This window comes from Ursus maritimus, unplaced genomic scaffold (genome assembly GCF_017311325.1).
Source record: "Ursus maritimus isolate PB19 unplaced genomic scaffold, ASM1731132v1 scaffold_223, whole genome shotgun sequence".
Classification (NCBI taxonomy): domain Eukaryota; kingdom Metazoa; phylum Chordata; class Mammalia; order Carnivora; family Ursidae; genus Ursus; species Ursus maritimus.
The window spans coordinates 7,546-19,447 of NW_024424709.1; the positions used below are offsets into that span (position 1 = coordinate 7,546).

An 11,902-nucleotide genomic window follows, 5' to 3' on the forward strand; every position below is an offset into this window, starting at 1 on the left:
AGGTTCCAAGGTAAATCTCCTTAGCTCTCTTCCAATCAGATTGAAGCTCCTAAACTCCCTTTATGTAGAAATTCTGGAGCCATGCATGTATTGTTTGAAGTTGCTTTGAACAAAAGATATTTGACATAAGTTCCAAAGAACAGGTACTTTACGTTTTTATTTATCGTCTTCTTCCTATCTCTTAGAAGAATGCCTGGCAAGAATATATGCAAAATAAATGTTTATTGAATAAATAAGGGAGGAAGGAAATGAAGAGGAAAGAACAACTCACACTTCCAAAGGGAAGATAGTAATATCACAAGCCTGAATTGAGGAAAATAAACATGTATCGCTTTACCAGGAAGAAGAAAAATAGTGTAAATATTTCTGTGGTTCCTACTGTCTCTGTCACTTCCACAGGTCAGACTAATGAGGACCTTGGAGACTACTAACATGTCTGAGTCTGGGAGTGAGTTCATCCTCTTGGGATTTCCCTGTCGCAGAGACATCCAGGTCCTCCTCTTTGTCATCTTCTCCCTCATCTACCTTCTGACTCTCATGGGGAACACATCCATCACCTGTGCTGTGTGGTCAAGCCGGAAACTCCACACACCCATGTACATCCTCCTGGCCAACTTCTCTTTCCTGGAGATCTGCTATGTCAGTTCTGATGTGCCCAAAATGTTGGCCAACATTATCTCCCAGACCAAGAGCATCTCCTATGCCCGCTGCCTGCTCCAGTTCTACTTCTTCTTCTCCATGTGTGCTGCTGAGGGCTTATTTCTGTCAGTGATGTCTTTTGATCGATTTCTTGCCATTTGTAGACCTTTGCACTATTCCACCATTATGACCTACCCCCTATGTGCTTGGTTAGTGGTCTTCTGCTGGGCGGGGGGCTTTCTCTGGTTACTGACTCCTTTGACTCTAATATCTCAGGTGCCTTTCTGTGGTCCAAACACCATCGACCATTTTCTCTGTGATCTTGCACCTTTGCTGGCATTGTCCTGTGCTTCAGTATCTGGAATTACTCTGATCTGTGGTATCATTAGCTCTCTCATCATCTTTCTCACCTTCCCATACATCCTTGGCACTTACATCTGTGTCCTGAGTGTGGTGCTGGAAATACCCCCAGGCTCAGGAAGGCATAAGGCTTTCTCTACTTGTGCCTCCCACCTTGCTGTGGTACGTCTGTTCTATGGCTCAGTCATGGTGATGTATGTTAGCCCAGGTTCTGTGGACTATCCTGGGATGCACAAGTTTGTGACCTTGTTCTATGCTTTGGCAACCCCATTCTTTAATCCCCCGATTTACAACTTCCGAAATAAAGATATGAAGGAGGCATTGAAGAAAATTATGAATGTGTTATTTTGGGAAATGTCTAAAGGATTCAAAAGTTGAATTTAATATACTGCATCATTAATGTTTTAGGAGAGTGGAACATAACAAAACAAATGAGACTATGCTTTTTTTCCCTTCATTTGATTTTATCTTCATATATTGGGAAGATGATTTTTAAAAATTCATCACACTCATGATTTGAATTGTAGGAAGTTGTTGCTGCTATGTTCCAGATATGTCTGTACTTTAGATAGACTTTATTTTGAAATACAACTTAGTAAGAGTTTCATGTATTTCTTTATGACTCAGTTTCTAGTTTATCTTTTGGTTTTCATTACAAACTACTTGATGCATTTCAAAATTTTCAAATTCTGCTTTCATCAGAGCCAGTTTTTTTGGTTTGTTTTTATTTTTTTGGAGCATAGCAAATGTTGAATGTGTTGCAAATACGTGCATAATTAACCAATAATTACACATAGTTTTTTTTTTTTTAAAAACCTTCAACATCAGTGACAATTTTAAAGCACTGCTTTGGTATATTCCATAATTCCAAGTATGGTTTTGGACACCAACTAGGGTACCTAGTAAGGTTATATTGACTTGATTGACTCTCACATTTTGCCAATGCTTTCACTTTAGGAGGTAGGTCTAATCCTCCATATGCAGATACACATAAGTTACTTAATACTCCACATAGGCCAAAGAGCTATAGACTTTGTGAGATCACTACTGTCCAGGTCTAGGGTTCACTTACATTCATAGTTCTCTGTAAAATTCTGGATAAATATTATCCAGAGGTGATTTTTATTCTCTAATTTCTTTTTTTCTGGAGTAGTCATTTAACTTAAAGTATTGCACCTCATGAGGAGACCTTGGGCTAAAACTTTCTCCTAGGATAACGCCAATACTGGCTTTACTTCAATCCTAGTCAAATAACTGCAACCTTCTGCTGGATATTTTTTTCATGAAAATCTACTTCGATTCAAATGTTTGATCCTAAATTTGATGACCTCCTTTTAAATTAGCTCTAGCTGTACTTATTTGCCAATGGCTCCACTGATCTACAACCTGAACCTAAGATTTTAACAATCCTATTGTCATTAAATTCTGTGGCATCTTCCCTGTGATCCTTTGTCATCTTCACTGATCATTTTTGTCCAGGTCCTAGCACTCCGTACCTGTAAAGGGAAACCTAACCCTCCTTTCCATAAGTCCATCAATCCTAATCTCCTCTCTACTTACACAGATTTTTGGGGATATATCCCAATTTCTTTTTTATTTTGTTTTGTTTGGTGGATACATGTCATTATAGATTTGTTCAAACCCATAGAATGGACAACACCAAGAGTGAACCCTAATGTAAACTATGAACTCTGGGTGATTGTGTGTCAATGTGGGTTCATCACTTATAACAAATGTATCACTCTGGTGGGGGACGTTGATAATAGGAAAGGCAATGCATGTGTGGAGTTAGGGCGCATATGGGAAATTGCTGTGAACCTAAGACAACTGCTCTAAAAAATAAAGTTTCAAACACATATGTGTACACACACACACGCACACATTATTTATATACTGCTCTGTGTTGGATCAGTGCTTATAAATCCTCATTCTCATATTTGTTACTCATGGTTACAAGATGGCTGCTAAACATCCAGGCATTTCCCCATTCCAGGTTAGAGGAACTTGAAACTGCTATTTCAACTTCCAGGAAAGCAAAAGCCTCCCCAGAAACCCCAGTCCTCATTGGCAAGAACTATGTCATATGACCATACTAGCTGCAAAGAGGCTGAAGAAGTGAATGTTTTTAGCAGGATTCATTCTTACTCTGAACGAATCAGGTTTCCTGGACTAAGGAAAAGGTGGATACACTTTGGGTGGGCAACAGCAGTCCCTGCCATAAGAGGGATCTGGAGTGTTTCTCTAATCATCTTAGACTTAATGACACTCAACAACTGAAACCATTGACCTTTGAAAAGAATGAAAAAGCTAAGGAAGAAAAGCACACAAACTTTCCAGAAGCTACTACATTTATAAATCTGACGGGAGGTGAATAAGATAGAACTGTTCGTTGACTAAGCACTTGAAATCAATTTTTGTTGATTATAATGAATATTTTGGTAAACAAATTACAATTAAATTTGAATAATAATGAGCTTTTCTGATGATCATAATAATATTGAGCAAATAGCATTTGACCATAAGAAGACACTTATGAGTTCAATGGTGAGGAAAACGGGAAAACATGGAAGAGAAAAGACTAAAGAGAAAAAACTGTTTTGAGTCCTAGTTTTCTGTGAACACAGTTTTCCAAATGGCATCACTAACTAATTTAACCATCCTCCTGCAAAGAATATATAAATAATAATTTTCAGTCTGATTAGAAAGGTGTCTGTTGATCATAGAGACCACAGATACTGTCAGTCTATCTAGAGGCAATGAATCACCCCAGCAGTTATTCATTTTGAGGCTTTATGAAATGTGTCCGTAGAAATGGAATGGGATAAAGTAGGCTAGAAATGCATTATTTGTTAATCCAGTCATCTGTAGAAGGGCATCTTGGCTCCTTCCACAATTTGGCTATTGTGGACAATGCTGCTATGAACATTGGGGTGCGTATGGCCCCTCTCTTCACTATATCTGTATCTTTGGGGTAAATCCCCAGTAGTGCAATGGCTGGATCATAGGGTAGCTCAATTTTTAATTTTTTAAGGGACATCCACACTGTTTTCCAAAGTGGCTGTACCAACTTGGTCCATATATACAATGGAATATTACTCAGCCATCAAAAAGAACGGTTTCACAACATTTGCAGCAACATGGATGGGACTGGAGGAGATAATGCTAAGCGAAATAAGTCAAGCAGAGAAAGACAATTATCATATGGTTTCACTCATTTATGGAACATAAGAAGTAGGAAGATCAGTAGGAGAAGAAAGGGAGGAAGGAAGGGGGAGGTAAAAAGAAGGGGGAATGAACCATGAGAGACTATGGGACTCAAACAAACAGGCCTAGAGGTAGAGGGATGGGGGAATGATAGTTGGTGATGGGTGATTAGTATAGTTACTATTGCATGGTGCACTGATGTTATATGCAAGTACGAATCATGGAACTTTACAGCAAAAAACTTGGGATGTACTAGCGGCATCAACATAACATAATAAAAATTTTATTAAAAATGCATTATTTGTGGGGCTCGGGTGCAAGAATGTTAAGCGCCCGTCTTCCTCGCTCAGGGCGTGATCCCAGCTGCTATGGGATCAGCCCCGCACATCAGGCTCTTCGCTTGCTCTCCAAGCTTCTTCCTCCCACTCCCCGGCTTGTGTTCCCTCTCTCGCTATTGTCTCTATTCATCTTTAAATAAATAATAAAATCTTTAAAAATGCACTTGGTTTGTGATAAGGATGGTGTTGTTTTAAGAAACTTCTGTTTCAGTTGTATATGAATGTAAATGGTCACAATTTTGATGAATTTGTCTCTCTGTGGTTGTGGCCAAAAAGCTTGAAAAACCATTGTCTCAGCAAATAGAAATACCCAAAAGCAGCCATTAGCTTAGGGTCACCAAAAAGAAAACTTGGCCTTAAAAACAGCATAAGTAACTCAAAGTTTCACAAAGCAAATCAAGAAAATTAAAGTCAAATGTAATATTGAGCCAACTGTGGAGTTTTATAGAAAGGGAACAGTAAATAACAGATGATTATAAAGAAAGCAAATTATTTATCCTGTTATAATGATCTTATTGTACCAAGAGTTGGAGACGATAAGACATTGAGAACAAGAAACAAAAAAACCAAGTGGCACTGAAGAAGAGAACAATACTACGAAAGGACTTCTGAAAGTCTGAAGACAGTGATTTGAGCAGCCACCTGTGGGAGGTGGCACCTAGAGAGAAAGGTCAAAGTGTGCTTGACAAGATTGTTAAAGTATGAAGCTGCATGTGATTAGTCATGTCCAAATTCTTGGGTTTGAGAGTGTAATTCAAGGTTCCTTTTGGTTAACTCTCAAACTAGAACCTTATTAAAAATATGCCCAATTACTACGGTCGACTCACTTTCCTCGATTTAATGTAGTACAATCTTAGTTTTACAATCTGAGCTTAAACTGTTTTAATAATAACTTGCCCATTTTTAGGCACCATCATGCTGTCCTTGAAATTTTTGTTGCCCACTATAACTCATCATAATACTTTTCTAAAGTCATAGCATTTTTGAGTTTTGCCCGATGTTTACTCATAATCAGACTGGGTCTTTTGGTGTATTTACACAGCATCATTGTGTTGTTTTTTTTCACTTTCCACAGCCATATTGTAAGTTTCCTGAAAGCAGGGAATATAAGTTTATACCATTCCTTTTCACTGACCCGGAATGGTTTCTTCTATAGTAGGAAATCAAATAATTGTTTATTTCATTAACAAGTCCTTTCAACAAACATTTATTGAGCTCCTGCTGTGTGTTAGGCATTTCCTCTGGGCATTGAGGATATATAGTAATGATATCTAGCTCTCATGAAGTTCATGTTCTAGTATGAGGAGCCAGAAATAAAGATATAGAGAAAGAAGTATTCAGAATTAGCTACCATATTTCTTTTAATTAATTTATTTGTCAACAAACCGCCCAAATCGTCCCCGGTGATCAAGCCCATACCTCCACTTCTGCTTCAAAGTATTTCCATTTTGTATAGCCAAACACAAACAGCGCCAGGTGAAGGGAACAGATAATACTTGGAGTGGGGATGCTCTTAAATAGTATAGTTTGGGAACAATCTGAATTTTGGGAAGAACCCCAAAGGAAGTAAAGGGTTTCTGTTTCAGCTTATTTCACATTTTAGGTGAGCTGGAAGAGCAAGACAATTTGAGTGTGGGGACATTCTTACAAGGGCTGACAGGAATCAAATGAAAATAGCTGGGTATTAAGAAAGGCAAGAAGATTTTGGTTTAGAAGTATACTCGAGATATACTATTGAAAAGTATAACAGGCTCAAGACTGGATTCAAATCTCCATTGGTTGTTGAACGAAGATGTGTCAGACTCACACAATTCTCTTACATTTTCTTGGTGTGATACGAAGTAAGATATTACTCTGGAAGTAATATCAAGCCAGTGTATTACTCTGATAATCTTGAAAAATATGTCCTTGGAGCACAAATGACCTTTACTGGCATTAAGAAGATGGTAGAAATGACAGGCTTTATAACTTATCTCAAGAAAGAGCTAACATTAATTACTTTCCACTGCCTTTTTTGTTAAAAGATGGAAATCTCTCTTATAATGTTTAAATTATGTGTCCCATATTTAAATTGATCTCATAGACAAAGTTAGATTTGCCTAGTAATACCCAAATTTTCAGTGAAGGCAGCTATTTCCATATGAAAACCTAGAAGGAATTAAAATATAAAAATGTATATATGTTGTTAGTAAATATACCAGGGAATCTACTTATTGTCTTGTAACAGAGTAAGACTAACCTGCATTTGAATTATGCACATTAGCCAGAATTTCTTATCCTATGTCAAGACAAGCACTGATATTGGTCCACTGAAATAAAAGATAGGAGTATACACTTAAAAATCAATGAGTAAGTGTCCAAGTGGAGGTGCAGGTAGGCCATTGGATATGCAATTCTGGAGGTCTGAGATGAGGTTGGGAGTGGAGATAAAAACCTGAGAATTATCAACATATTAATGGTATTTAAAGCTATTCTTTGAGATCAGTCTTAATCCGTATAATCTAATAAGATATAATATGAGCCACAAATGTGAGCCACATATATAATTTTAAATATTCTAGTAGCCATGTTAATAATGGTAAAAAGAAATAGGTGAAATTACTTTTAGTAATATATTTTATTTGACTCAGTTTATCTAAAATAGTATTATTTCAACATGTACTCAACATAAACATTATTAATGAGATATTTACATTCTTTTATTATACTAAGCCTTCAAAATCAGTATGTAATTTTACACTTAGCACACTTCTCAATTAGAACTGGTCACATTTCTTTTTGTTTCTTCAAATTTTTATTTAAATTCTAGTTAGTTAATATATAGTGTAATATTGGTTTCAGGAGTAGAATTTAGTAATTCCTTGGTATGATTAAATTTGAATAATAATACTTATCCCCTCTAGACAGAGAAACTATATTCTGAAAAAACAAAGACATTTCAGTTATTTGTTTAACCTCAACATTTTTAAGTTCTATATTTAGTCCTCAGACTTCTCAAACTATACCTGCACTATCCAACACAATAGCTATGACTGTCATGTGGCTACTGATCACTTGAAATGTGACCAGTTGTTGTAGCCTTTCTGGAAAACAGTATGGAGGCTCCTCAAAAAGTTAAAAATAGAACAATTGCAATTGCCCTACTAGGTATTTACCCAAAGGATACAAAAATACAGATTCAAAGGGGCACCTGCACCCTGATATTCACAGGTTTTCCTCATTTTAATCCTGATTTGGTGGCAGAGGAATCTCCTGAGTACACTATGTCATGGAAGTAGTGTTCTCGCACATCCATGAACTACATCTTAGAAATGAGTCTTTCCTGGAGAATTGTATCTTCAGCTTCAGTGTCCTAATGTGTTCCAGACCAGTAGTCAGAAGCTCCCTCAGAAGCTGGATGAAATTTCCTTCTCAGACATTTAGATGAAAGTAGGGGGTGGTGTGAGGGCCAGGCAGTCATAGAGCAATCTTCAAGTATAATCCAATTTATATAGCCATTCAAAATACAGAATTTATATTTTTGTATATAAACACACAGAAAAAGGCCTAGAAATATACCCACCCAAACTGAACACATTGCTAAAGAGACAGGTATGTGGAAGTATGGAGATATGAGGATTTTCATTATTTTTTCCTATTTGGTCTTTTACAATGAAATTGTAAAATGTATTACTTGCATAATTAAAAAGAATCTAGAGAATGTAGAATATTATTTATCTCAATGTAGTTAAGCAAGCCCTGGTTATTGAAAATTCTATGTATATAACATTTAGACCAAAACAAAAAAAATGTTTAATTTTAAAATGTGAATATCTTTTTCAGACACTGAGATAAAAATCTCATTTATTTGGTTAATTGTGGTTCATTTACTCCCAGGCCAAAAAAAAAAAAAAAATATGACTCAGAGTAAAAGAGTAAGTGAAGAATCTTTCTTATCCACTCTCCACCAGTTCTAAGAAGGGTGAGTGGGCAGCATTAAATTTGACTGCAGCTAATGAGTCTTTCCTAGAAGGTGGATGATTTTTTCCCCTTTAGTTGAACTTCTGATTCTCAGAATTGCAGATAATGCAGCAATAACTTATCAGAATCAGAGTATGTTCTACCAGCACTCATCATGAGATAGATAAGCCCTCAGCTACCCATAGGGAAGTCTATTTCCCCTTTCTCATCCTGCTTCTACTTCACTGTTATTAATATGGATCATTTAGTTAAGTCCTAGCTTGTGTAACTTCTAGAGGGAACATGGCCCAGGGATATGATAGGGAGTCCAAATAAATGGGTTGTTAGAGTTGGCGTTTTTCTTTTGTTTTGGCTGCCTAGGATCTCAGTCCTTTTTTATGGCTGGGAGAATCCCAATATTAGCAAGCTTGGAGCTTATCTTTGCATAATTGGATTTTTTTTTATTGCCAGGTATTAACTCGTCTAGCTTTTCTCGTAGCTACAGCACAGGGATGTACTCTTGGTTCCACCAAGCAGATACAGCTACACCAGATTTTGATTCGGGGGCTAGTGATTCAAGAAGTGGAAATGGGGTGGAGGGCAGCAATGTTGAAACATTGGCATTAAAAATAGCAATGAAGCAGGTAGTGCAGCTATTGCAGGAAAGACAAGCTCCTAGCACAGAATTGACAGTGGTTGAAACTCTGGCATCTGCTGGCCCATGGCAGCAGGTGTGGCTCTAGTGATGGCGATTTTTCATCAGACCAGTTCTGCAGAATAATTTGTACATTGGTCATTGAATCTGAGCCTCAACTCTGGTTTTTTACCTTTCATTGATTCTGTGAAATTCCTGATATCCTATCAATAAATCTTTTCCATTGTCATGCTTAATCAGCCACAGTCAGCTTCTGTTGTATACAAGTAAGAACCCTGTTATGATTATGTAAGCGTAGAGTTACCCCTGGTAGGTGCAGTCCCAGTAATCTGCCGAGGACAAGGCGAAACTGATTCTTCAGTATTGTAGGTTGTCCTGAATTTTCCTCCGGTGGTCTAGGAAGCCTTGTCATTTAGCATATTCTATTACAGAAAATACCCCCAAAGCCAAAATAACTTGGAGGAAGACTTTAAGATATCTATTTTTACATAGAAAACTAAATTGAGGTCTGGTCCGGGTTGGATGTTGTCAGTCAAATCATTAGCTTTTTTTTCCCAACATGTAGGAGACGACTTCACAAACCAGCCCTTCCCCCAGAAAAGGAAATTTTGTGCCCCGGTCTAAAATATGAATATTTCCAAGTAGAGGCAGATTATCAGGCCAAGTCAAAAAATTTATAATAAATGCTGATTGCCTGTAAGTATCCCATCCTTTGTTTGACAGTTTATTCCCTGGTTTCTCATGCCTATTTTCTGCAACAGTAAATGTTCCTCTACTCAAAGCTTAGAAGGTGCTGAAACCCAGGTCTGGGTAAGGAATACTTAATGATTTGGCATATGTGAACGTGTGCATGCCTTTCTATGTATCCTCTTCAAAATTGGACTAAGAATTTTCTGTAAGAAGCATCCATATCATTTCCTGTTTTCGTTTGCTGCACACCCTGGACATTTTACCAATGCTTGGTAGTAAAGGAAACACAAGTGAAAAACACTACTGTTTCAGTGACAGATACTGGGTCCTTGATCTTATAAATAAAGCAATTGAATTTTTGTTAGTGCAATGAGTAGATAGTATATTTCATTATAGAAAAATCAATAGTTGGAAAAGAAAAAATAGTGATAAATTTGAAACACAAAAAATAGACAGGATGAGGGTTCTTCATGTGTAATGAGTCACACTTTCACGAGAGTAAGGAATTAAACACTCAGATGTGCCCAGAAGATTTTTTTTTCCCCTCTAGTGAGAGAAATTCGGTATTCCTGAGAGAATGATAGGACAACTTATTTCTCTGTATTTTTAGAAATTTCTTTTGATGGTGCTCCCAGGACTTTCTTGAGTGCATCTTTCATATCTTTGTTCCGAAGGCTGTAAATCAGAGGATTAAAGAATGGGGTTGCCATGCAGTAAAACAAGGTCACAAATTTCTGTGTCCCAGGATGGCTCCTGGAGCCTGGACTCACATACATCACCATGACTGAGCCATAGAACAGGGAAACCACCAAGAAATGAGAGGCACATGTAGAAAAAGCTTTGTTCCTACCTGAGCCAGCTGGGACCCGAAGGACGGCACGCAAAACTAAGGTATAGGACCCAAGGATGTAAAGGAAGGTGATGAAGATAATAAGAGAGCTTACAGTAGCACAAGTTAGAGTAGTCTTGGGAACTGGAGTACAGGACAGAGCCAGCAGTGGTCCCAGGTCACAGAAAAAATGGTCAATGATGTTAGGGCCACAGAAGGGCACCTGGGTCATAAGAATTGCAGGTATCAGTATGGATAGAAAGCCACCTACCCAACAGGAAACTACTAATCGGGCACATAGATGGTGAGTCATGATGGTGGGGTAATGCAGAGGTCGACAGATAGCAAGGAACCGATCAAAGGACATTGCAGACAGAAAGTAGCCCTCAGCAGCACAAATGGAGAAGAAGAAGTAGAACTGGAGCAGGCAGCCGGCATAGGAGATGCTCTTGGTCTGGGAGATAATGTTGGCCAACATTTTGGGCACATCAGAACTGACATAGCAGATCTCCAGGAAAGAGAAGTTGGCCAGGAGGATGTACATGGGTGTGTGGAGTTTCTGGCTTGACCACACAGCACAGATGATGGATGTGTTCCCCATGAGAGTCAGAAGGTAGATGAGGGAGAAGATGACAAAGAGGAGGATCCGGATCTCCCTGCGGCATGGGAAGCCCAGGAGAATGAACTCAGTCACAGAGCCAGAGATATTGTTGGTTTCCGAGATATTCATTCTCCTAATCTATGAAGGAATGAGCCATAAGGATCATTATCTTAATCATATTTTGTCTCTTTAAAAGTTATTTTTATTTCTTCTGACTCCTATATGCTCCTTTAATGCACTTTTGTAAAAAGGCTCTATATGGTTCTGAATTCAATAATTCCCTTCCCAGGATCTAGCTTAGCCCAATGAGGTCAGTGTTCTGGGAGAACGTGGTATGCTCCCACAGCCCCCACTCAGTCTTCATTTTCACAGTGTCAGTTTCACTGGCATCATGTAACCAAGTCCAAACCGTTTTTCTCCATTTGCATTTAAGTTAATTCTATTTTGATATATAGTTTCATAATATACACACTCATATATTTATATACCTGATTTCTTCTTGCTGAAAAGAAAATTTTGTATAGTATTTTGGAAAATATTAAGGCAAATCAAAGTTCAAATATAACCTGAAATGGAATGAGGTCAGTACAAAAAGAGCATCTTACTATGTTGTCAGTAACATAATATTGTCAGGAGATCTGTCCTGA

General features: G+C 37.8%; 2 protein-coding genes across 3 annotated transcripts; one reads left to right on the plus strand and one right to left on the minus strand.

Annotated features, from left to right (window-relative positions):
• The first annotated feature begins 382 nt into the window (after positions 1-382).
• On the plus strand, positions 383-1,520 carry LOC103656593 (olfactory receptor 11G2-like). The gene has a single exon (XM_008684007.2). It carries the CDS (start codon positions 409-411, stop codon positions 1,375-1,377), a length of 969 nt encoding a protein of 322 aa, XP_008682229.2. The 5' UTR covers positions 383-408; the 3' UTR covers positions 1,378-1,520.
• Positions 1,521-5,484: 3,964 nt separating this feature from the next.
• Positions 5,485-11,384, minus strand: LOC103656594 (olfactory receptor 11G2-like). Of its 2 annotated transcripts, XM_040638690.1 has the most exons (2): positions 10,464-11,384; positions 5,485-5,490 (listed from the first exon to the last, which is right to left on the minus strand). In XM_040638690.1, exons 1-2 carry the CDS (start codon positions 11,382-11,384, stop codon positions 5,485-5,487), a joined length of 927 nt encoding a protein of 308 aa, XP_040494624.1. The 2 variants fall into 2 exon arrangements, with proteins under 2 accessions (XP_040494624.1, XP_008682230.1); XM_008684008.1 differs by lacking the exon at positions 5,485-5,490 and having other exon boundaries at positions 10,416-11,384.
• Positions 11,385-11,902: the final 518 nt, after the last annotated feature.

What these genes read in the sequence shown, in the direction of transcription:
- LOC103656594 (XM_008684008.1), bottom strand. Translation starts at nt 11,384, where the DNA reads ATGAATATCTCGGAAACCAACAATATCTCTGGCTCTGTGACTGAGTTC.
- LOC103656593 (XM_008684007.2), top strand. Translation starts at nt 409, where the DNA reads ATGAGGACCTTGGAGACTACTAACATGTCTGAGTCTGGGAGTGAGTTC.